The 27,218-nt window shown below is 39.5% G+C and overlaps 1 protein-coding gene across 5 annotated transcripts in view; it reads right to left on the bottom strand.

The window, feature by feature from the left end:
* The window catches only part of abr (ABR activator of RhoGEF and GTPase), a 121,211-nt gene that overhangs the window by 25,433 nt on the left and 68,560 nt on the right, over positions 1-27,218 (bottom strand). For all 5 annotated transcript variants that reach the window (XM_055043360.1, XM_055043361.1, XM_055043363.1 and 2 more), the window contains 8 exons: positions 26,936-27,057; positions 24,383-24,551; positions 20,829-20,948; positions 20,539-20,614; positions 20,335-20,439; positions 17,844-17,918; positions 12,890-12,987; positions 12,666-12,797 (listed from right to left, as the gene is read on the bottom strand). In XM_055043360.1, coding sequence (XP_054899335.1) covers positions 12,666-12,797; positions 12,890-12,987; positions 17,844-17,918; positions 20,335-20,439; positions 20,539-20,614; positions 20,829-20,948; positions 24,383-24,551; positions 26,936-27,057 — 897 coding nt within the window. The remainder of the gene's footprint in view (positions 1-12,665; positions 12,798-12,889; positions 12,988-17,843; positions 17,919-20,334; positions 20,440-20,538; positions 20,615-20,828; positions 20,949-24,382; positions 24,552-26,935; positions 27,058-27,218) is intronic.

Raw genomic sequence — 27,218 nt, 5'->3', positions numbered from 1 at the left:
TCAGCAGTTCGCAACAACGCTGGAGTGAAGAGGCCATTTTACCGGGTTATATTTTTGGAAAGAAGAGAGACAGAGACAGAGTCAGAGAGAGAAAGTGTCGGTAGAGCTGGTAATGTTGAAGAAGATCAAATGTAATTGCTTTGATCCCTGACTTGTCAGCACCAAGGGTGGATGTGGTGCAGCTGCATGACCTCACTGTTAACTTGAACAAGTTCAAAACATTCTGAAGTCTGGAGAGACTTGAGCAGCTCCCATTAACCTTTTTGTCATCACTGGGCCAAAAACGGAGCTCTCCCAACGTAAAGGTCACACAGAAAGAGTTCTAATAATATCTGTGGAAGTGTTTAGAAAAATGCCAAAGCAGCTTTAAAGGAATGCCTTTCTAAAGCCCTGCTTAAGTATTTATTTCATCACCTCAAAGTTTAATGTGTCTTATATGAACGTTTTATGATAAACCAACACAAAAAGTGACAAGATATAGGAGCTTCTTTTAAGTCAATAATTCCTTAATATTGATGAAATAATAACTAGCATATATAATGAAGTTATTTACTTAAAATAAGCTCCAATACCTTGTTGAAAAGTTACTTAGGAGCTAGTTTTGTCTTATTTCAACTATGTTAAACTATTTGCCCAAGAAACCAGAGAAACAAAAAACACTTGGTAAGACTTTCTGTTTTTGCAGTGTAGATGGTAGTTTCCACTGTGTATTAATGGATTTTAAAGGTATATTTGGAGTTTGAGCTGCAGGAAGCTATAATAGTTGATATAGTGGATCTCAAGTGTTTGCAGATTTCAGTGGTGGTCCCTAACTTCACAAATAGGACTCCACTCTAAATAATTTTGACTGTGCTTTTCTAACACATGAATTGACCTTGATCCAAACAATTCCAGTATAGAGCTGCCCGTAAATTGGTCTGTCACATAACTTTGCACCGTGAACCTTTTAGTACATGTACAACAACATGTACTAAAAGGAGTATGACCACATTTGATAGGCACCGAATATTGGTACTTCTCCATAGCACACTTGTTTTACATTCCTTAGTTAGAAATAGAACAGATAATTTTATGCTAGCTTTAGTGATTAGAAAACCAGAACCAGTTCTTAACATCTGCACAGTTGGACAGGAAACAGGCCTTTTCCCTCCCTTGCCTTGGGACAGGAAGTAATAAATCAGGATCAAACGGCTGGCACAGCTCAGTTCTGCCATGTGAAGGACATAATGTCAATTGGGATCGTACCCTCAGCAATAACTGAGTAAACAACAACAATATGAATTCTGAGATCTTAAATAATCACTGGAACTGTAGAGTCTGTAAACCCAAGTATTTTATTAGTCGTGCAACACACATTTGGTCTTCAAAATGTCAAATTAAAATAGCACAACTAAGCATCAACCCCTTCTCACACTAGGGTTAAATGTCAATGTTAGGGCAAGAGACTAAAAACAGTATTTCAGGGTTTTGGGGCTCCAATTAAAGAGCCTTAAAAGCCTGGGAAAGATTACTAATGAGCAGTCGGTTGCTGTCTGGACTTTGTTCTCTCTGTCCTGTGGAGTTAGCATGAGTATGCGCTTAAGGCTGGGAGCTCATGGACACTGGAGTTTTCCACAGAGTAACACAGAAATAAGCTTTGCGATAAATGCAAAGCTTATTTCTGCAATGATTATGTTTCATTTCATAGCCGTACGGTGCAGAACAAAAAAACAGTCTTATTGGAGAATTAGACATGAATTCTCAATATATTGTATACCATCAAATATATTGGTCCAGGCATCAAGAGACCTTAAAATGACACATCTTTATATCTGAACCAGGCCTATCTCAATTAGGATTCTTTATCTTGCATACCAATCAGAGTCATTAGTCTATGTATGCAAATCAGCAGGGTGTAATATTTTACAGCACAGGAAAACACCAAGCACTATATCCTGGTAATACAAAGTCTATAGTGAAATATTTTAGGTGGAGTTCAACTTAGCTCACCTTTCAATGATGTTCTGTATGCTGTGGTATCTTAGCTCACCTTTCAATGATGTTCTGTATGCTGTGGTATCTGTCATTTCTTGACAGATACTGTTTTCCAACAGGAGTTTCTGTAGACCCAATCGAGGGCTTTACTTTGTAGCATGACTTTAAATATAGCAATATAGCATTTGGTGGTTTTTTATACACTTTTGACTAAATATTTTTTTTAATTAAATTGACCATTTATTTGCAGAAATTGACAAATCTGACAAATATACTGTGTTTTCAGATCTCAAATAACATAAAGGAAGAAAAAACTGTATTGAGAGTAATTGGGAAAATGCTTGAAGAGGAATCTGAATGTTTTCCAGAAGTGTAACTAAGGTTTTCGGGGTCAGTTTAGGTTCTCTCAAACTTTTCCATTTTGCCATCATCGTTAATGAATAATGGCACGGTGCAAAGGCATGAGTGTGGTTTTGCAAACTTGAGGTGAGGGTTATTTTTGAACAGAGCTGTAGGTCAGATCATGTAGTTGTTGGAATCCTGGAGTTAATAGAAGGTGTACTTTCTTTTTACCATGAACATGGATAATATTAGAATCCTCTATGGTGTTCAAGCTATTGCAACACTCTGTGGTAACATCCGAACTGCTGTAGATTTCATCAAGGCTGTAGGGGAATGTGGGATGTCTGTAATCCCACTGACACGCTGCACTACCTGGTAAATTCTTAGTGAGGCTTCTGGGGAAACATTTAGCAAAAAAAATGTTCCTCAGCAGTCAAGATGTATCGATATAATGTACCGTGACGCACTTAAATGTTATGACTCAAGATACTTTACAAGTTTTATGTCATGTTTTGTAGATGTCTTTGGTTTCTCAGAAATAAAGGTTATGTTCTGCAAAACATTGCTGAAGAAGACAGGGAAGTTTATTTATTGAAGTAATTTTCTCTACAAAAGGGATAATATGGCTACAATAAAACAGAATACAAGAAGTTTATAGTTTTCTTTTACAGTCTTGATATTTTGTGGTGTCCTTTCCATCACATCTCAAAAACAGATTTCAGAAAGGATCACCTTTCCAGCACGATAATGTGTGGAACTACAAACAACTGAACAGAACACCAGAACAATGTGGCGACTGATTAAAAGCTTCACATCACATTCTGTAGGGTACTGTGCGTGTGTGTGTGTGTGTGTGTGTGTGTGTGTGTGTGTGTGTGCGTGTGCGTGTGCGTGTGTGTGTGTGTGTGTGTGTGTGTGTGTGTGAGTGTGTGGGGAGGGGTTCACAAAGAGTTGAACAAAAGTTAACTCCTCCAGGAACGGCTCTGATCTCCTGGCTAACCACTTTAAAAGATAGACCAGGCTCTCAGAGCATGGACACAGCGCATCTCCAAGGCACACTTACTTTAATACTGGCCGGAAGGTTGCCAAAAACAACATGAGGAAGAGGAATTTAGTATTCTGATCCCACTGGGGTTTTGGTGGAAAAAAAAAAAAAAAAAGCTGAAGCTGGTGGTGGAGACCAGAATCTGCAAGTAATGTGAAATCTGATTATGGAAAGAGGAGGCAGCGAGACACTTAGGGCTGTTTATGTAAATCTACTCGTTTTTGTTTACCACAAAGATCTGTCCTTGAAATGAAAAAATAAAATAAATGATAATTACTACAGCTAGTGTAGAGCCCTCTCACTTAATTGAATACATACAGTATATATAGTATTGTTATGATTCCATCATGTACACAGAGGCTGTGATCAGACTTTGTACAAGGAGACTGAAAATCTTTAGCTATATGAGCCATTGTTGGTGGCTCATATATGCTTTATGTGAACACTCTGGGTGGAAAACACCCCAACCTTGGTTTTTAATGAGTATTATATGGAGTGAAAATAGTCTCAAAATATCTGTGCATGTGTAAAAGTACCTGTGCTTATTGTTGGGACCATTTTTACCATTTCAAAAAAATGTCAAACTCTTTATCCAATCAATTTTGATCTTATGCATTGATCCAACATCAACTTTAACTGTAACTATTAACCCCAGGTAGAAGCGGTAATAGATCAAAGGTCCGGTCTCAAAGCAGAACTGGGTGTTGGCCAAAGAGGGATTTAACAAAGCCAGAGCTGTGGAGAATCTTTGATAATCCATGGGACAGAGCTTCACAGTGTCCTGGCAGGCAGTTTGCGGCATGAAATGAGCTTTGTCCCTCTGAGAGTCAAACTGGGACTGCGATGAGAAAAGTCGAGGTGATTCTTTTGTCATCTGTTGTCAATAACTGTACAGCTTGAGGACAGCCGAGGAATGAGTGCTTCGGAGGTTTGTGTGAGGAATAACAAGAGAAGAAGATCTTGAACTGGGGTGGTTTCCGCCCCCAAAGGTTACAAAGTGAGAGAAGTTGTCGCAGAGGACATGATGAAATGGAACAAATTATTCTTAGACTGACAAGCATTGTCTGCAATTCCTTTCTATATTTGCAGAGGAGCGGCTTTGTTTGGGAAATCTGGGTAAGAAAGTTAAAGATGACAAAGTGAGACAATAAGAAACAGCCAGCGGATCCCGATGGGCATCAACACACACACACACAAAAACTGAAGAGCTTTTAGAGCCTCTCATGCACCTATCAATTATATCTGGATGCAGTTCACTGTTCAAGCATTTGAAAACCCCCCTTCAGGCAATTATTTCTGAACTCTGACTCTCAAGACAAACGGTTGGTGGTAAGTGCACACCCAGATTCATGTCGTCCCTCTCTGGAGAGCATTTCATTTTTCAGGCTGTGATGAGCTCCTTTGTTCTCACTTTAACTCCCAGCATCCCATAATTGGCCACCATCTGGGGCTTTCATTCCTATTCTCTTCCCCCCGATCCGACTTCTTTGTTTCCCTCCCATCGCCTGCTCCACATGTGCCACATGTGCATGTTTCTGGTAGGAAATCATACATCTGTTGTGTATCCATTAGACTTTCCTGAAAGATTATGTAATCTTATAATGAGGTGTGATTATAAAGATGGACTTCCTTAGACAACATAGTCATTTTATGTAGTAGTGTTTTTCTGAAGAAAGAAAGCAAGAGAGACATGTGGGATAAGGGACAGATGACATTATGAAGGACGTCCTGTTGAAGTCCTTCGGCCTTTAAGTGACCTTTCTACATTGTGCTTTTGTTCTGTCACTTGGGTACACTCATCAAAAAAGATTCTCAGCTTAACTCTTCCTACACGGGTCACAGTGCACTGTTCATCTCTGCTGAAGCAGAAGCATGTCTAACGCCTCCGAGTTGTACAGAGGCCAGCAGCAGCTTGGGAATTTGTGAACTTGTTACTGGCTGGATTCTGGATTTTGTTAGATGTTTTCTTAACATTGCCAGTATAGCAGTCACCACAAATAATGTAAAGCTGCAGATACCTGTAAAACCCAGTTGAAAACCTTTTTCCTGTGAGGTTTCTATGTCACGATATTACTGGAAATGTAATATCTGCCCCTCAAAGAGCTGCAAGCTTGTTCTGCTTGCAGCTCTTTGAGTTGCTTTATGAATAGAGTTGGCTTATAAAAGACTCAAAGGGTTTTTAACATTTTTTTTTGCAAAACAAACATATAATAATGACTTAAAGATCAGCAATAGATTTCCAGAACTGTTTCACTTAAAATTGTTTACATTGTGCAGCATCAGAACATCAGATCAAAAATATCCAAACAAAGTAAAAATGATGAAACCATGTGTGCTTTGTCTTTGTATAAGATGGCAGCTAGCTTAGGCAGGTCAGCAGACAAAGCTCATCTGTTGACAAGAAAAAACAAGTTTATTTGATGTTCGGCATGAACTGTTTGAATGTAGTTCGTTAGAGTGAGCGTATTCCTGAGGCGGGGTGGGGAGGCGTTCTTAGGTTTTTAACGGGGACAAACAGGAGAGTTGTGATGGACGAACCCCTCTGTTGGATTATGACAAGGAAATCGTCGAGATCCATCAAAACACTGCTATCAGCTTCGCTGATCAAGGATCCACTGATGAGGAAGTTGGCTTAATTGGGACTCCTCACCAATAAAGAAAAAATGCCATATGCTGTAACAGGAGGAGTGTGAAAGATGAGACTAATTAAAAAACATAGTTGCTAAGGACAACGGCACATTGCAGGAAAATGCTTAAAGAAATAAAGCCTCAATACGAATAAATAATGCTTTTGTTTGTCTTATTGTTGGCTATTTCATATGAATGTCCACAACCCTGGTAGCTGAAGCTCCAACACACACATCTCGCCAAACAAGAGGTCCGAGCTAATAAACACAGAGTATTACAGCTGGTAATTGATATCATTTACAATGGATTACCCCATCACCCGGTTGTGTGTGCATGCGAGCCTGTGGTTTGTCCCCGAGCAGTAGAGCTCAAGAGCAGCGCCCCATCTGTTAGTGTTGTTGACAGCTGTGTGTAAGATTGCGTGTGTGTGACCGCAGGGGGCGTGCAGAGTGGGAAAATGACGGATCGCAGCGTCGAATGACAGGGAGGGGAGCGGATACAAAATAAATGACTCCATGTATTAGTTGCTAATTTATATCAATACTTACACACTGAAGCATGACACGAACACACGCTCTCGTTAAGATCACACCAACTCTGTGCTCAAAACAAACACAGCAGGAAATGCCACAACTCTGCAAGTCCCAAGGGGAAGACATTTTTAACAAAAGTGTCATATATTGAAAAAAGAAAAAAAAAAAACGGTTGAGAGTTTTAGGCATAAATTCCATAAAAACAGCATTTTCTGAATTTCACTGCCCTGCCAACCTAATGTTAGCGCAGTGTTTGGGAGACTAGACCAGAGGTAAAATCATCTGACTGATGACTGGCCAGTTGGAAGCTCAAAAATTTGGAGAAAGTAAGACTAATTTTATTTTTTGTTTCAATGAGGTGTAAAAATGAACCACAAAGATGTAAAGGAGCTATTGGCTGCATTCACACAGCATGGAAATGCGACCCAAATTAACTTTTTTTGCCCGTTTGCAAACAATATGTGCCTTTTTTTACTGCATGGCCCAATTCTGATCTATTCACAGCCCCAAAAATGCCCCATTTTATTAGATTTTTATGTCATTGGTGTGACTCATGCGTTATGATTCTGCACCATAAAAAAACAGATGTGGTAAACCAGGACGTAAACAATGACAGAAAATTATGATTACGAACTTGTGGAGGAAGTCTGCGACAGTGAATCGCACCGCATCACAATCTGCCCACTCTTGATTCTGACAACACATCCACATTGCAGGTAATGATCCATGAAACACCGTTGCTATTAGTTGTGTTTTCTTTTTTATTGGCTTCCTTTGTATTATGATCTTGTGACCATAGGCTTTCATTAACGTATAAACTTTAAAATCAATCCATAATCAACTCCATCCGTTATTACTTCTGTTATTACGTACTGCTGTGTGACGTCTACGTACTTTGCTCATAAACATGAAAGTTTGCAAATTTCGGCAGCCCTTCTGTAAATCTACTTTCTTTGTAATATGCATATTGATGCTGCTGTTTAGTGATACTAATTGTGCTAATCGCTAATGCAGGATGCTAATGTCAGTTTCAAGTGCCATCTCAGTATCAATCTGCTCCCAGTATGAATGATTAGCGACCCCTCACAGTAGGATGGTTAGAATAATCTTCTAAATGAATGCGGTCCTCGTATTTTCCTATTTTGCAGACAAACCAGAGACCAGAACTCCGCCACAAATTTCTAATGAGCGCAATCAGATCGTAATTAGACGTCGTGGCTCGTACGTTTAGTTTTAAAGTGAATTCTCCAGATGACCGCTCCTGCTCCTTTTCCCAGCAGCTGCATTTCCCCCCCCAATAAAACCCCTCCATACAGCAAGCCAAACTTTGCATTTAATGCCCCCATGTAGAATTATAGGAGCCCTCCTCTCTAAAGTGGAAATGAAAGTGCTCGCCTCATACTTTACAACCCCTCAGCACCCACAGCTTCGCATTACTGCAACGCCGAGCTAATGCATGTAGCCCTGTCCACCACTGCAAGTTTCAGGGAGGGAGAGAGAAAGGCTAGAGCTTTCAGAGACAAACAACTTTATCGCCCTTTTGTCTGTTGGTAAACGTAATCCAACTTTTCTGGCTCTCGTTATTTCTGGGAAGCTGCTCAGGACTATCAGGTTACACCTCGCCGAGGCCCCCAGGACACGCTGGGTGGGGTGGTGTCCCTCTGCTGGGGACACAACTCCACAGGAGATCCCGCATAATGAAATATAAGCTGCTGCAGCAGCAATGCGCGACGAACAAAAACAGGGATGCTGAAGATACCACAGATGTTTTCTACAAACAGCACGGAGAACAGAACATTCAGTAACGGCACAATGTGGCGTCTGTTGGGATCATCTAAGGGATTTATTTATCTCCTGGATTTCTCCAGGGAAGCCATCGCCTTGTCTTAGAAGAAGACTTCCTAACGATTAGGATGATTTTGGTCATAAAACTCCTGAGGCACAAGAACTAAAATGCTGGTTTGGGAAAAAGGGGTGGTTAGGTTTACCAGCTCAAAGATTTGCTGAAGCTGCATGATATGATGCGTTTCTACTGGACAAAGCACCACGTTTGTTCAGCTGAACAGTTATATAACCAGCCCTCTGAAGACAAGAGGGTTTACTTTTTAGTGAAACAAGTTCAAAGCTCAATTAAGTTCCCACCAGCTATTTGAGCCAACAAATTTGAGATGCTATAAAAACAAAATGTGCTAAATAACAGTAAATTCAATTTTGAGAGATTTACGTGTCATTTGATGTGGCAGAACTTTAAGGGTTAGATTGAAATGATTGTATATTTTGATGAGAATGAGAGGGGAAGGAAATCATCACATCTCATATCTTCAGTCTGTTCCTTTTGAAACAAACTATGTAAAATTATTTTTTTTTTCCTTCTGTTTTGACTGTCACCAGCTCAAAATAAATAAATACATTTATTGTGATACATTTCTTACAAGAATTCTGATTTATTAATTGATAAGGTCCAATTAATGATGTTTAAGTCCATATTGCCCAAAGAAGTCATATGAAGAGTTTGGAGACAAAGCTTTTCCATGCTGCTATTGAGAATCCATTTTATTGACAGACCAGAGGCGTATAAGCCTGACTCTGTGGCCATGTGACTGAGGATTAGCAGCATGACCTTAAAGGTCAGAGGTTATCTTGTTTGGTCTGAGGCTGTCAAACAGCTTCATGGTGAGAAATAAATGCTGGAATTCCTCATGTGGATAAGCATCTTCATAAAGCACACACAGGTGCACTGGTGTTGTCTAACCTTTAAGGATTTATTGTCTCCCACAAGTGGGGGGAGTGGGGTGTGGGGTTTGGGGGAGCCATAAAAAGGAAAACTTCTTAAAGTTTTGCGGGGTCGTCAAAGTTACAGTGAAATTTAACATTAGTTGTGGTTTGAAAAGTTTAAAAAGGACAATTCAAGACTTTTACAAGATTGGGGGACTACAGGGCAGGGTATTGTGGGTAAATGCAACCACAGAAATAGGAGAAATGATTTGTGATCCTTTAATGAACACAACAGAGACATTTTAGAACCGCTAAAATGTAAATACTCTTGTTTACAGAAGAAGAAGAAAACCTCTGTCTTTAGAGGTTTTTGTGTAATTTTCGTCAATGGTTCTTGAGCCACCACTGGTTCCAGAGTGTTTGGTTCTTTGAACACAATGCAGCGTCAGAGAGAACCGCAGCTGAAAATGCAATAAATGTTGCAACTTTGGTCCCTAATCAAACCAAAAACTATCAGGTGTGTAAATAACCTTTGTCTCAGTCTGAAGTCTCTGAGACCCAAAAAGAAAGTTAAAGAAAAAGCGTCTCCACCAGCATGATGCCGCCACCACCATGCTTTTACTGTAGGTAAAAGACAAGAGAAGAATCAAAAGAAGGACAGTTACAAATGCAAACGATCTAAGGCAGTGACTAAAGCATCCTCTGATGACATAAGTGCACAACTTTCTCAACAGTGGTTACAAAAAAAAAAAAAAAAAAAAAAGAGAGGAAAACTCACAGACCACTATGCCCATTTACGGTCAGTCAGTGTTCTGCAAAGCTTGTTAAATAAATCAAATGGTCTCTGGAGAGAAAAACAAAACACTGAAGGCTCCTTCCAAACTCTGATTCATCAACAAAGCAACAAGCTCAGGTCTTGGTGCGAGTCTCTTTAGGTATGGAATCTACAGTTCACATGTCTTCCTTTGCAAGGTATGATGAAGCCATTCCATGTCTGAAGCTTGTGTTAACACAGCCTGGTTCAAAGAAGCCAAGCAGGTTATGGATTTTATTTTGAAATAAAAGAACATCTTCAATCAATTTCATGGCCGCATCCACAAACAAAGTCGCTGCAGTGCAGTGGATCATTCCCGGGTAATCAGACGCTGTGATATACTATTCTATCCTCCTGAGAGCTTCACAAAGTACATGCCATTCTCCGATCCCATTCAACAACACAAAGCCAGCGAACATGTGGCCGGTTTATTTTTATGTTTTCTTGGCTGGTGTTGGCTGGAAGCGGAAATTCCCAGCAGCAGCAGCAGCAGCAGCATTTGGCTCACAGATCGGTAATCATTTCATTAAGGGTGTCAGATACGGTGCAGCTATAAATCAAAGATGAAATCTTCTAACATTTGAAGGTGGGATTGTTGCATTTAACCAAGAAAAGGGAATTTAGTTTTTCAGTAGCGGCCTATATAAGTGAAGTTTCTCATACTCTGGCTGTAAAAACAGTTCTGTCCTTTGAACTTTTTCCACATTTGAGCACTTTAACGTTTATGTATCGTATTCAGATTCCACACAACAGCTTAAGACAAAGCCACACATAATCGTGAAGTGAAAGGTTTATAAAATTCTTGAAAGAAAAAAAGGGTGGTGTTTACTATTCACTCCTATTTACTCTGTTTCAGAGGGACAAGAAAAAAGTTGTTGCCAGAAACAGCTATTAATTGTGATTAATCGATTATTGGAAAAATAAGCAATTGATTTAGTAATCGATTAATTGCTAACTGGAGTAAGCAGGTTTAAAAAAAGCCATTTACTGAAGGCTGCACCAAAAAATATATACATAAACCTTTCACATGTTAATTTTTATATGTGGATGATTCCTTTGCTACAAATGAACAAGGGCACCTATGAACTGTTTATTTTCTTATTCTAAAAAGGAATTAAATTATGTGTTTATTTGCATTTTTCATACATTTCTAATATTGCACAAAAAAGGCTTTGTGGTTATATGAATGTGCCATTGTTTAAAAATCAAATCAATCATCAAAAAGACTGATTACTAAAATGATTAGTTGCTGCCCTAACAGAAACACGTAAGAGTTCTTGACTATACATAATGAACAGTGTAAAAGTCTATATGCTGTGTGGAGTGACATAATTTGCCAAAATAAGTGATGAAATATTAAAAGCTTTTCATCACTTTAAATTGCAATTGAGTCGATTCTGTGCACTTTACATGGTGAAGCATGGTGGTGGCAGCTCTACGCTATGGAGTCAGTTAAAAGCTTCGAAAAGCTAAATACAGGGAACTCCTGCAAGAGAAACTTTAACATGCAGCAGAACACTTGCTACACTTTATGTGCACAGATCCTTATGTAGAAACTAATCCTGGTTAGGTAAAGCATTCGCTTACTTTGGGCTAAACTGCTAGACTGAAGCGAGCTGAGTGGATGCAAAGACGGAGAAAAACACCGCAGCAAGATCTGAGTGGATCATGAAGGATGCATGGTTGGTGCTGCGCTTCTGTCACTCCATTTGTTTTTCAGAGGAAATCAAAGGCAAAACTCAAGGACATAAATCTTCAAACTGAGAGGGGAAGGCATGGAAAGCTGTAGTAACAAATAAGGAATGTGAACAATAACATGCGGGTTCAACATTTTCCATCCAAAGTCGTTTTTTTTGTTGTTTTTAAAGATTTATAGCAGGAGATTTAGGTTTGCGGAGAAACAACAAAGCACAAGATATTTTGGAGAAGTTTTGTGTTTGCCCCACTTTCTTTGATATCTGAGGTGTGACACTTGTAAGGAAAACCTTGTCCCGGATTCTACTTTTACCTGTTGACTCCGCACGCCATAAACAAATCCCCTCCAAAAGGCTTAAAAGCGACGAATATGTCCTTTGAAATGTGAAGAGCACAAGAGGGAGGGTTATAAATAAGCAGCCACACGCTCACTTCAGTGCAAGTTTGGAGGAAGAATGGGGACATCGCTGAAAGATGGGAGCGTTTCCATCCGTCAGAGGCCTCATGCTGAGAGGTTCTGCTGCTTGAATTGCGGCAGAACTAACTGTAAAAGTCGTGCTGAATTGCAGGAAAGTTACAGAAGGAGCCAAGCTTTATTTGATTTCCCGTGACTTCAAGGAAAAATGGAAGCGCGACACTACGGCGGACCGTGACCTCAACATTGATACAAAGCAGAAAATGAAACCACCCATTCCACTTTAAAATGGAACTTAAAGAGATTCCTCCCAACAAAACAGTGGAAATCCCCGTTAAAATGTACTCCCAGACTGTTAATCTAGCCACTTTCACAACAAGCCGCCACTACAGAACCACTTTACAGCACAGACAGGCTAGACGACTCATTAAAGTGACTCACACGGAGAAAAAATGTGAACAAACGTGACATATTTTTGTTTGACAGCTGGCCGGCAGACCTCACCTGGACCTGGCCTTTGCCCATGATCTTGTCCACAATCTCGTTGTCGTCCTTGTTGAGCATGCTTTTGTCGAAACACTTCTCGTAGCACAGGATCCGCAGGTACTGGGATCCCTCCAGCTCGATCTCAAACTCCTGGAAAACGACGCAGGTGGAGAGAGGGAGATTTAAAACGGCTGATTGGACAGGAGGCGCGCGCAGCGGCGACTCGTCAGGTGGCGACTGACTTCGTTCCACTGAGGCTCTGCGGTGTCTCTGAAGACCCGGGTCTTGGCCTTGCTCACAAAGTAACCGAATGAGTCCACTTCCAGGGTGCAGTATAAATCTATCAGGGAACAGAGAGAGAGAGAGAGAGATGAGGTTCATCAGATAAACATGCAATCATAGCGCTTCATGTTTTGTTACTTGATTTAAAGTCAAGCTGCGACAGGTCTGTCATGTCTAAATCTTCGAAATGTTTTGAAGTGGGATTCAAAGTGCAAACACTAAAGTTCATAATGAGTTTAATATTTATTTTCGCTGTGAAATGTGGAAGCTGCAACAACAGAGACAGGAAGGAAGGAGTAGAAAGAGGGAAGAATCAGTGAAAGTATGAATCTGGACGGACGGACGGCAGTCAGAAGTTGAATTGGAAAAGACCTAAAAAGGGTTTCATTTGTTGGCATTTTGTTCTGGTTTCTTGGCTCATCTCTTGTGTCTGCGCTGACCGTCGGCCTCAGCTACATCCTCCACTCCACAACCTCATTCCTCTCTCCACCGGGACCAGCCCACCCTGACCCCCTTCACGAACCAATCAAGTCATTAAACGGGTTTCTGTTAACACTGCCTGTGATGGGTCTCCAGATCGTCCTGCAGTGAGGACCTCGTCCCCCGGGGACGCCTCCACCTGACAGCATGACGGATGGCCGTGTGCTTTGACCTCTCACAGGGACGCTCACAATGATAGGTGTGGGGGAATGTGTGTGAATCTCACCTTCGCACATTTACCCAAACTCTTAGAACATTGTATTGAAACCACAAGAAAAGTGCGATCTGCACCTTGGCTGCATTCAGATAACCATCAGAGGAACATGAAGTCTTAGACCATCTGGTTTGACTCCATCTTTGTTTATTTTCCCAGCATCCTGAAAGGTTCGGGCATAATTCGCCCCAGTGAGGAAGAGATTAGTGCCAGTGCTATGAGGAAAGTTCAGCAGAGGGGAATTCAGCTGGACCATGTGGGGAATGAAGCAATTATTGTACACTTCCCCTACATACATGTAGCTGCTTAGACAGCTGCATATGTCTTGATATTTAATTTCAAAAAGTTTATTTTAACCGAAAGGAAATAATAAAAGAAGAAGAACATAATTTCTTTTTAGAAATTTCTTTAAAATATCTATATATTTAAAAGTGTAGTGAATCAATAGTTTGCAGATCCACCGATTTTGGGGTAAGAGTCGAACCTTCAGAGACGCGTTCAAGTCTTGCACACTTTAGTCAGCTCTGGACTTTTACTAGGCCACTCTAAGATGAAGCTGATTTGCTCCGACTCGTTCAGTTGGAACAGTAGATGTACCGTACCCATCACATAAAATACCAAAAACTTTGATGTTTGCTGCGAGGTTCCAGAGGTTTGAATGCGTGATAACGTCGTTGTATCCATGAACTGACAGAAACTACGGCTGAAAAAATACTATTTGTATGAATAGTGATTATTGATTATTACCAATTCATTAGTCGATTAATCATTTATGGGAGTATTTAGACTAATACAGATATTTTGCATTTTATATTCCATAAATCTGTCTTAGCTAAAACTCCTCAAGTGGTATAGTTTTAACTTCACCCAGTAAAGATTTACTAAAGTAATGCTGTCATTGCATCTGTTGCAATAAAATGCAAATTTTTTTATTTGAAGAAATGAACTAAATTGTTTATTTCCATTTTTTGATGTATTTCTACTATTGCATAAAAAATGCTTACATGGTTTAATGAAAAATGTGTTGAATCTGGCCATTTTTACTTGCTTAATTGTTAGAATAATAGATTACTACAATAATTATTAGTTGTAGCCCTACTCGCAGAAAGTCGACTTCCTTTCTCTATGTATGAACCCCGACCCAAAAACTCAAATGAGGCCACAGGAAGCAAATTTAGAGGGTCTTTTTTCCTTTTTTGCTTCTCTGCACTGTATCCAGGGGGTCTTCGACAAGCGGGGCAGAAGTCCATGAGTTTTCATTTTCCTGGCAAGTCACCATCAGGCTTGCCCGTTGGGAGAGATGAGTGGGGGAATAAATTGGTCAGGATTGGGTCTCGACCTCTAAATACCGGGTAATGGATGCCATCCTTTTTCATCTTAATTAGCTAAAGAGCACAGCCATTGTGTTGTGTGTGTGTGTGTGTGCGTGCGTGTGTACGCTCACACACAGGAGGCTAACCTGTGCCCGAGGCGATACTGAATGTTGGGTCAAACTGCGAGTCCACAGAGTTTAGAGGCAAGTGCTAATCAGTTGGTCTAATCAGCGCTCTGCAGCCACCAGCATGATGGGTTCTGCGTTTCGCTTCAAGGCTTCAGGACAAAACATTTGTTTTACGGGATCAAATAAAATCAGCAGAGAACAGGAGCTGTTTTTTATTCAATCTTGAAAGGGAAAATGAATAAATCTGGGAAATGGGAAAACAAGGAGCAAACGCTGATTTGGACAGAAAGTTGGTTGTGCTGGAACAATACAGTTATCTATCCTTCTATTGTGTTAGAGCAGATATTCTGTCCGCATGATTCCGGGGATGTCTGAGCACATTTCTTACTGTCTGGCCTACATGTTCTTATCTGGATCTGTTCACACTGTTCCTGCACAGCTCAGGCTGCAGAGAGATGCTGTCACTTTGACAGACGGAAATAAAACCTCAGAATAAAGTAGCGTGATCTGTTTTTCACCTTTTTTGGTGTTGTATTAGGTTAGACCTCCTTTTTAACAAGCAGTTTTTGTGACACGCTCAACTCCCAGTTTCTGCTGCTGTGACCCAGTTAGACTAAGTTTTGCCCTGGGCTGAATTTAACGCCACTTTCCCGTTGAGCAGAAATTGTTTTGACACAAATAACAGACCCCAATAACGTCCTCTGTTCCATACTGACTGATTTTAAGTCTAGAATGGAAGGAAAAGCACAATGCAGCCTTATAAACTACTCATTTGTGTCACATTTACATTTTGAGAGGACATTTTGAGTAATACATTTTGAATTACACAGAAAGTATGAAAGCTGTGGTTCTAAAACAAGCAGATTTAAGTCAGGTATCATGCTACCTTACACAGCTTAGCAGTGATGCATTCTGAGCAGAACTGCACTTATTAAGTCATGGATGATTTAACATGGGACTTCTCTTCAGCTTAATCAGAAAAAAGTACCAACTGTTTCAATAATAGGCACAGAGATTCAGAGAGAGAAACTCATGTTCTAACATTATCAATGAACCCTTCAGATAAAGAGGAAAAATCTCCTGTTATGTTTCATCCACTGCTGAAAGGTTCATTCAAGGTTTCACAACAGGCTGAAAACAACGATTCCTGGTCGTCTCCTCCAGCAGAGCAAAGCTGCATTACAGCTACTACAGTATACAGCTGCAGTAACGCTGACGAGGACCAGATAGGAAGCTCACATCACCACAACTTTAATGTCACTGCAATGGTGCTAAACAGACTTTATAAGTTGTTTATTGCAAGAAAAAATCATAATCCAACTAGAAATACATAAAAAAATGTCCAGATGTTAATTTTAAACACATTTTACTGAAACAAAACCGTTTTTTGGGTCAAAATGTGGTTTCCTCTTAGCAACAGAACAATCTTCAGAGGGTTCAGCCATGAGCAGAGGGTCCATGAGCTGAACCCTCTGAAGATTGTTCTGTTGCTAAGAGGAAACCACATTTTGACCCACCGTAGCCCTTTGGCCTTTAGGCTTTACTTATGTCAAGGAAGTGCAGTTTGCCTTTCAGTCATGTGGATGGCGCTGTAGATAAAATCTGGCTGTGTTCAACTGTGGAGAGCAGAAGAAAAGACTTTGCAATAAAGACAACCCAGAGCTGGGTCTAATGCAACCCAGCTGTGAAGTTTAACCTTGTAAGTAACTGTTTTGCTGTGTTACAAGCCTATCAAATATTTACTAAATATTCCCTCGTGTTTCTATTCAACTGAACTAATAAGCTTAGTTTAGTTGGTGTTTCTCATTATAGATGTGACACAATTTCATTTCCTTCGTTCTCCATTGTATCCGACATTTTGTTTCAGTTGTGAAATGATTTCATTTAGTCCAGCATTTTCTGGTGAGATTATTTGCTGTTACATTTAACTGTGTGATTAAATGGAGTCATTTATAATGCGGAAGATGAGGTACGGCCATCAGAGTGACCTCCAACAACATCACTGACGCGCGACCTGCCCCTCACCGTCACCGTGGCTGTCGTTCCCCACCCTGAATCTGCATGCTTCACTAGAGGCTGCCCACAAATTGTATCAGAGAACCCACCCCAACATCTCCTCGAGACACACACACACACACACACACGCTTACTCATTTCAAACCCGTCAGCTCACTCTGCTCCATCGAGGATCAAACAATCTTTCAGAGCAGAGAGAGAAAGCTTTCCAATCCATTAAGCAGGACATTCTAGTGCACTAGCTTTCCTACACAGACGCAGGGCTGTCATGGTAACTGGAAAAAATAATAAATAATAAAGAAAAAGAAAAGTCATATCTCTCCCTCTCTGCTTCAACCCTCTGATATTTGATCTAGTATTTGTTCAACAAAGGTAGCAAAGTGCGGTGAAGCAGCAGCTTGTCCACCGCTGACGTGTCTCAAACGGTCTCGGCGGTTTCAAGCCCAACACCACTCTCTGCCAATAACCAACCAAGAGTTACAAAGAATGCACAAAAGAAACTGTTGTTAGAGTGGGCAATCTCAGAGCAAGTGAACAAAGCGTTTCAGCATGTTTGGCTGCAGTTCTGCATCGAAAGTGAGCGTGGCTGATTTTTATTCCATTGTATGTGCCTGAAGTGCTTTCTGAGTCAGTTGAAGTAGTGCAGGCTGTCAGAGACATAGGCAGGCTGTGGTGACTGATTGGGCATTAATGTTTCTGATGATCACATTTAGGTACAGTGGCTTCCTGCAGGTTTTAGATACAAGACACAAAAAGCACTCACTGGCCGACTCCTTGAATCCCGTGGCCGAGCGGACGATCACATGCAAGAAGCCGTACAGGCCGGGGGTCTCCTCATCTGGAAAACAAGCCAACAGAGCTGTTATTGAAACATACCGTATCAGGTGAAAGTAGAAATAGTATCGTAACACACCTAAAAGTTAGAAAAAGAGCTTCTTTTATGTAAAATATAGATTAATTTATGCAATTTAACTCCTGGTGAAGATGCGTGCGAAGCTTCAGCTCATCGCCAAAATCTTAACTTAAGGCAGGACAATAAATCAATAACAATGTATATTGCAATGGATCAATATCAGTAGATGAAACTATATCAGATATTTAATGTTTAGAATATTCACTGGGCTCCAATTAAATTTTTGCTCAGTGTCTCCGTAAGCATAAAAAAACAGAAAACTAAATTTTATCATTTGAAGATCAGTCAGCCCAAACTATTTCTGTTCATGCTGCTGGTCTAAGACCACACATTGTCAGCCAGCTCAGCTGATTGTTGTGTGGAAGAGTAGACACGACCCCCCCCACTCAAAACGTCTCACCAACAAACACTTCAAGACGATGCATTCTTGCTCTGGTTAAGCCCTGTGAAGTTTGCTTGTGTCCTGGTAAATAAACTACGATGAGGGCTGACAGGGCTATAGTGAGGTCCAGCATAGGTGGTGGAGGGGAGAACAGACATCGTTGGGGTTAAATATGTGTGTATTTTCTATATGCCACTGGGAAGCTTCACAGGAAGGTGGTTCATTGAGTTCAGCTTCGGGGTGGCCTGTAACCTTCTCCACTGAAACAGATCTTTACACATTTAATATGATATCAGGTAAATAATGAGTGACGTAAACAAGAGAGATTTCACTGAAAGTAGATATATTTCTAGATCCTCCTCTTTACATCGTATGTCAATCAAGCTGGTGCATTTATCCTGTTTTCTATCAAGAAATTGGTCAAAAATCTTACACTGATCGCAAGATTTGAGCTTTCTTTAAAAACAAACTCAAATGGTTGAAACTTACTGTACTTGCAGTAACAGAGATGGAAAGCTTTTTTACAGTAACACATTCATACTTCTTGAACTGTTTTTTTTTTTTACATTTTGTCACATTGCAACCACATGAGAAAGTAGAATCGAATGCTTTTAATCAAATCTGTATGGTCCAGTCAAAACACAACAGTGAGTTTCGGGTCATAAATCCTGCCGGTAAGAGCATGCCAAAACAACTGCAGCTGTAATTGCTGCAAAAGGTGGTTCTACAAACACTTGATTCAGGAAGGCCCAATACAAACACTTGCCAAACTTTTTTTTTTATCTGCAAAACCCTTTAAAATACTTGTATCGTTTTCCTTTGGCTTTATAATTATGCTTTAATTTATGCTGCTCTGGTATAAGTAATAGCATTAAAATAAGTATCACCGGGTTTCAAACTAGCTAGCAGCTTGTTAGTAGTAGCCTCAATTGCCTTGAGTCACAGAACACAATGGAGACGCTTTCATTCAAATCAAACATTTGCCTGACAGAAAAGTCCAGTGAGACAAAAACTGCATTAAATAGTCTTGCCCTGACAAAATTTAAGACTTGTGATTAAAGAGTTTAAGACCAACTTAGGAATTTAAGCCAATTCAATACTTTCATTTTATACACACAAATTTAATCATTTTTAAGGATGCATGGACACCCTGTGTACAAACTGTTAGTAGAGGTGAATGCGAAGATCAGTAGATGGCCCATGTTAGCCTTGTGGTTGTCAACTGCACCACCATATTACACTTAATTTCACTGAACAATGCAGTACCATTAGAATATTGTCTAACTTTTTATATACCAAGTAAAAACACAATCTGCTATTTTCTTATCATTAGCTGGAGCATAGACAAATATTATGCCTGGGTTTAGAGTCATAGGGAACCAACAACACAGTTATAAGGTTACACAGCTGTTGCTTCAGTGTGGGTGCCACAATGTAAAAACACCACTGTGGCGAATTCTTCCAGCACTTCAACGTTTACAGGTATGCGAACCCAGAAACTTCCACAGCCTCATTAAACATCTCACTCGGATTCTCTTGTGTGAGAATCAGACGTTGTGTTCTCGAGACCTTCCTGCCAGCTTTGAGGATTTCAAGCGGATGACAGAACCTCTTGGCATTTGAGGGAGGGGATGAGAGCGGGTCAGCCAGATGGCTTTAATGTCACCCCCCTCCCAGCCTCCCGTCTCTGAGAGGAGCTGCAACGCAGAGATCTGAAGCAAAAACAAACATAGGAGCTGGGGGCTCAATGCCGACACACGGCGTGGCAGTGGCCGCTATGAGCTAGATGAGAAACATATTGTGTCCCAGATTCATCTCCTGAAGGGCCCCAGCTTTCTTTATTGTGGCTTTTTTTGTGCAGAAGGGGGGGAGAAAAGAAGCTGTTGTGTGTGGATTTGAACTATGTGAGGGTTTAAACACAAGATTACAAAAGAGAGTCTTTGTGTGAGCGTGTCGTACCGTCTTTGTTGGTTGTGACAGGAATGTTGTGGACGGTTCGGAGTTTGAAACAGGAGCTGGTCAAGACCTGGAGCTCCACAGAACTTAGCACACAAGCCTGGAGATCTGATTTAAGAAAAAACAGAAAAATTTGGTGTGACGTTTATTTTTAATTATGTCATACTTCATTCTTATTAACAAAACTGTTTAATTAAAGCCAGTTACCTTTCTTTTGGAGTTTCTGGATGCTTTCTTTCCACTCTGCCCTCTCATAATCAGAAGAGAGGAGGAACAGATAGCTCTGCAAACAAATGCATAAATGTTTTAATCAATAACTAACATTTTAAACAAAAAAAACTTTTTTGAAAGTCACCGAAAATAAGAAAAACAAAAAGTCGGGGATTGGATTTTAAGGATTCTAGTTCTAGATCAGTCAGAAACCACTCAAAGGTTTATCACTCCATCTAGTGGTCAGTCTTGAGCATTGCAACTGCCAACAATGGGGTCATGAGCACCTTTCCATGTTTGTTGTGGATGCGGAAAGGGATGGTGGGGGAGTGCAGGAGTAGCCATGACTCCTGCTCATTCATCTTCTTCCTGAGACGCTCCGCACGGCTCTGACCCTTTGGAGCTTTCTGCACAAACACAGACAAACAAACGAAGATACTGTGTGGTTAGTTATCTGAAGTAAGACAAGTTTGTAAGGAGGAAGAACAGAACTCTACTAGTGGCAACACTCATCACAACATGCAAGTTTTTAGACTTAGTATGACTTCAGCTCCAAAAAAGGGACAATTTTCCCTTTTCTTTTGTTTACTGTATCATGAATCTAGTTGTGGATTTATTGATATTTATATAAAGATATGGCAAATTAGCAACCAAATTGAGAAAATAAAGTGATAAATGCAAAGAATAGAAAATAAAACATTTGACTTATGAATTTCTTCATGGAATATATCGACATGTTCACTATTGCAACTCAAAATCTGACCGAAAATAAAAATGTGTGTCCAAAATAACTTTGATGTTAGAAAATTAGTGCTAGAAAATTTTAATAAAGCATTACGCAGACATTCATGGGGAAGACGGTGCCTATTTATGAAAATAACAATAAGAGAAAATAACTGAAATCTCAAAGTTGGAAGGAAAAAGTACCACCTGCTGAAAGCTGGTGGTACTTTTGGTACAGGAGAAAATTAAGAGAAAAGTTTGGTTTACTTTTGCAAATGATTTCGCTAATCAAATACATTTTCAAAATTGTGTTTGTCAATGTTTCTACTTCCAAATGAATCAGGTAAAAGTGTGCATCATTCCACAGTTATTTACGATCTAAAGCATCACTTAGAAACACAGTACTGGTTGTCATTTATCCAGTCAGCAGATTATTGACTCATCATGAGTTCATAAGATCAGGACCTGGTGCTTTCTGGAGGACGAAAAAAGAGGAAATTTGTACTTTTTCAATTTGACGACTTCACTGCATCTGCTTTGTTTGTAGGTAAAATGAGGACAACTTCAACCAGATTAAAAAAAAAAAAAACTTCCTTGAGTTCCTCTTCAGATTTTGAAGAATCTCCTGCCAAAGTCAATGTTGCTAGTTCATATTCAGCTGTCTATCATTTCATATAAAAAGACTGGTGAAGCTATCAAACTTAAGCTCTATACCTTTAAGAGCATTTCATAACTGCAGGGTTTTATTTATTTTTTGTTAGGACTGAAAGAAAAAGCAAATAAATCCTCTCAGTCTTCACCAGGAAGCTGTGACTCAGAGCCTCCCAGAACACAATCAGCTGAATCTCTCCCTCCACTGGCCTCTGGTGAGTGGAAATATCAGCAGTGGCCACTCAGTGTGCCCCGAGTGGGCGAGCCGAGCACCGTGAGAGGGCAATAACAGGAACTCTCCGCTCTTGATGGCGGCGATACAACTCAGCCTGGATGACACTGTGCATTACTGAATGTACTCGAAACTGTTAAGAGTCACAACATCTGATATTTCAGCTCTTTTTAGCAACTGATTCATTTTTAGCACTAACGAGGATCAACAAGACGCGATGACACAACAACACATTTTGCAGAGTATTTCCACAACAAAAACTGGGTTAGTATCCTGGGATACATTGTTTTACTTCCACTTCAATACAAAATAGTAGTACTTCTTAGTACTTCTAAAACTGTTTAGGCTACATAGCCTAAACTATTTTTAGATAGTTTCAAATATTTCACTCATAAAACTCATTTTATGTTGTTCTGTAAACTTCAAAACTGGGATAGTTACTAATTTACTATATTTGGTAGCAAATGGAACAATTAATCCCCAGCACTTAAGCTGCCACTGTGTATTTTCACTAAATTCTAAGTTTTAGGGTCCCGAATCAATTCAGAAGTGAATTGATTCATTTCTGAAACCATTTGTCTGTTTACACACACACACAAAAAAAAAAAAAAAAAAACGCAGATTAAATTATGACAGACAAGAGCAAAAGACAGTGTAAGAAAATAAAAACATTCCTTTAAGGTTCCGTACTGGATCAAATTTAATCAGTTTTTTAAATAAGTTTGTGCATAAAATTTTACAAAAATTAAGCACACTTCAGTCTACCATAGTGCATTTATGCTTTATAAATCTCTACAACTTGAGTTTAAAATAAAATAGACTTTGATGTCTTAACCAAAGTGCATTCAAATTAAACTTGGAGCAATCACGCTCTCCTCATGCTAAATGCTAGCGCACTCTATTCAGACAGAGCGAGCTAGCTGCTAACTTCTCTGCTGCAGTGGCCAAATAAACGGGTATACTTGAAAGAAGAAGTCTGATATATAAGCATTTTAAAATAGATTTTTGAGCATTTTGTACTGATTCAGAATTGCTAGAACAAAGAATTGTGATTTGATATTTCTTTGTACCTCTATGGGACGAGCTTTAAAATCTAAAATTCTGTAAATTATTACAAAATTCCTTTGACTTTAAAAATGTTTAAATTGAATTTCAGGGTACAAACGCTGTAAGATAATCGCAGGAGATGGTTGTAGCAAACCGTGCTGTATTAGCTCAAACTTCATGAGCTAATAAAAGAAGTGTTTAAATTAATTAAAAACTTTATTGAATTAATTGTTTAATTCATTTAATTGAAAAAGAATTAAACAGGAAAATTATTTAAATTAAACAGGACTTAAACATTCCTGTTTCATGGAAATCCATTCCATTTATTTGGCGTGACTTTATATAAGCTAAATTGTGATTGCTGTGATAAAATCATTGTTTATGGCTTTACTTTCATAACTCCAGAATGTATCTTTTTGTAACAATTTTATTTTCCATCACACTCAACGCAATCAGAAAGCAGCTTGTAGAAAGGGGAGCTTTCTTCTCAGTACCAGCAGGCACGGTTTACATAATCGCAATTGTTTTGTACCACATAGTGGCATAACATCAAACAATGTCCTGTGGAAAAAATACAAAGTTCTGGAAATTACGCTTTGGGGGAATAACATTAACATGTTGCATAGTTAGGATGCCAAGCTAAATCATACAAAAACAAAAGATCCCAATCAAAGCAGGAAAGCGACAGCAGCAGCAGCTAAAACCCCCCCAAAAAAAAACGCAAAAGATTTTTTCATTTTGCTTAATATTTTTAGATGTCGGTGCTGTCCCGGCTTTACTCTGCCAGGACAAACATAAGGGTGGGTGACAAAGGCACAGCTAAAAATAAAGATACAGCTGTTCCAGTAAGGAGTCACTTGCACCACTTAGGAGAAAGATAAGCACAAACAAGCGAATGACAAACTTCCATGGAGATTTGTGTTTATCTAACAGCAAAAGATTCAGCTGATGATTAGATGTAATGAGAACTGGAAAGTCCCAGTTTCAAATATAAACATTGAAGGCTACCTTGATGAAGAAAAAAAATCTTTTTCTGCCAGGACGTAAAACAAACAAACAAACTCTCAGTGTAGGACTTTTGTATTATCACAACATGAAATAAGTTTCAGTCCATTGTGAGAGCTGAATTAAAGATCAGGACCTACATAATTTGGATCAGGGAAAAAAGCAAAACAAAACAAAGCTTACCTTCTCTTTCTGTATCTCATTCTTTAAAACGGAGATCTTCATCTTCATCTCTTCGATCTCATGCTCCGGCAGGACCTGGATGCTCGGACAGGAGTCTGAGTCGTCCAGCGTTTGGAAAGTTAAATCAGCCAGAGGAATGTACCACTTGCACTCATACTGCTGGTGGCGACTGCACACACACACACACACACACACATCCACACACACACACACACACACACACACACACACACACACACACACACACACACACACACACACGCACACGCACACACGCACACACACATGCACAGAATGGGTAGAAATTAGTTCAAGTCAAATACAAAATATGATTTACACATCTTTGCTTAAGCTAGAATATAAGACTGCCTTGCATATTCAGCCAAGACCATTGAGTACAACAATTGGATAAATAAGAGCACCATCTTTTAAAGGGCTATTCCCTAATTTTCCATTTATAAGAGCATGTCTCCATTAAGTAGGTTAATGTAAGTTGGAAGCTGCAGAATAATGGATTGTTCTTAGGCTATTTGTGTCACAAATCTATATTAATGAAAATGATACATGTGCAGTGTTAGCTCCATAGATGAAGGGCTGAAGACATTAATGTTCTGCATCAGTAATGAGCATTAAATGATCATGCAGTACACTCCATTCATTATAGTGCCACACTTGCTCAGACAGCTACTCAAGAATGCGTACATAGAGACGCCATGTTCATCTGAACTTTGCAGAATGCATTATCTTCATTATTTTAAGCAATAAAGCAAAATGAATGTGAGTAAAACACATTTAATGAATGACCATGCTGTAATCATCGTATGAATAAAACCTTGCGTGGTAGTAAATCAAAGCAGCTTTCATCTGCATGCAGTCAAATTATATAAATCGTTCAAGTATTTTGCTTAAAATTGACTCAAAATCAACACATCCATGCACTTTTTAGTCCTAATGCATAATTGAGTCTATTGCAAATTTTGACTACTAATTCCCACCTGCAGGTGGCAGAATTCCTTACGTCTACTATGCTGCTGCCTCAGCCCCACTTCATGTCAAGTTAAAGTTTGTGACTGATACAGAATCACAAAAAGTCACATTTACTGTCATCCATCAGCACAAATATCACAAAATTTATTCCTAATGTTTCTAAAGTAGCTTCACAAAATAAGTGACTTTGACGTGTGTTTTTTAAATACAATATATTGAATATTATTTTATTTTAAGTAGTGCATACGAAATGCAGACACCACTCTTCATTAATATTTTAACAGTTTGTTAAAGGGTTTTATCAATATATTCTGGCACAACCAGCCCGTTGAAAACATTCATGATCTTGAAGTCATGATCTTGGATGTTCTCAAAAGGCACTTTCGAGAACACCGATGTCAAACACTTTTTAGTCTACTTAGATTAAAAAAACAAACAATACTGCAGTTTGACAATGTAACATCCAATTAATTCGTTTTTTTAACATAACATTACTTGATGTCATTTTTTCACAGTCTAGTTCACTGTTCTGTCTGATGTGGGAATAATTGAACCCTTTCGTTACCAGACATGACAAGACATCTTGCCATATTTCCTACATCATGAACATGAACGATTTTCAAACTACATAACAGAGATAATCTTGGAATTGAGCAGGATTAGAGATGCCCAGTAATTTAACACAAGGTGATTGAGTTTCTGGATGATTACTCTGCTGCATGAATTGCTTGGAGGTGGCCTGCTGAGATAACGGCACGGGCCAGTATTGTTGACAATCGGAGCGGGGAGTGAGGGATGATGAGAACCACAAAAAGAAACAATCAGGCTTAAAGGGGGAGAGATTTGTTTTGGTCACTTGTTTTCACTGTACAAGCAGCTCAAAATAAAAACGTCTTTCTTTTCTTTTTTTTTCCCCCACATATTTGTTAAAATTGTCACTATTTATGAGCCAGATAATCTGTGAAAAATTCTTCCGCCTCCTCCCGGTGGCCCGGAAAGACGCCGCTCCCGGTCAGAAACAACCAATCGGAGCAGGGAGGAGGGTTTCAGCATGTGAGAAAAGAGGCTAAAAGTGTATTTATAAAGTTAGCATATTACTTCATCTTTACTTCTGACTGGCAGAAGCTAAGAGAGACAAATCCTCCAACCTTGGATCTCATTGCCAAAGTGAAATCATCAAGAAGAGGTTGAGATTTTATTGGTTATTGAGAATAACTGTAAAAACTGTGTAAATGTTATGTTCGATCCAAAGGTTAAGGCTTTTTATTTTACTCCATTGACATTTATTTGTGCAAAATGTCTATATCATTCCCATATGTGAAATAAACACCAAGGTTAAATGAAAAATTATTTAAATCTAAATCTGCCAGGAGTAGAAATAAAATATACAAATCACTTGTCACAGCTGCAGTCTGTGGATGAGATAGATTTTGAAGACTAAAATTCACTCTTTGTCAAGTTGAATTTTTTTTCCCAACGTCAGAGCGAGACGAGTTCAAGTCTGAAGTTTTTCATTCGGCAGTTCCAGTAGGATCGCAGATTTTCAGTCTGACCGATGACACTCACCCCACAGCTGTCTTCTTCATCTTGGCACAGAGAAGCAGATCGGTGAAGAGGAAGACGTGTCGGAGCTTCCTGGAGCTTTCCGACACCTCCACCAGAAATCCATCCTTCACCAGCTGACGCGCCTGGAAGAACACCAGAGGTGAACTCCTACTGACAGATTAAAAACGTGCGCAGGGCGGCAGGCGCTCGCTTCAAAGGGAGGCCTCATTTGAATAGACTCAGCTGAATTTGTTTGAATCCTGCGGTTGCAAAGGTTGCGGTTTTTTATTTATTTTTAAAGTGC

Source organism: Poeciliopsis prolifica, unplaced genomic scaffold (genome assembly GCF_027474105.1).
Source record: "Poeciliopsis prolifica strain line A6 unplaced genomic scaffold, Auburn_PproV2 SCAFFOLD019, whole genome shotgun sequence".
NCBI classification, from domain to species: Eukaryota; Metazoa; Chordata; class Actinopteri; order Cyprinodontiformes; family Poeciliidae; genus Poeciliopsis; species Poeciliopsis prolifica.
This window is presented reverse-complemented; position numbering and strand designations above follow the sequence as displayed.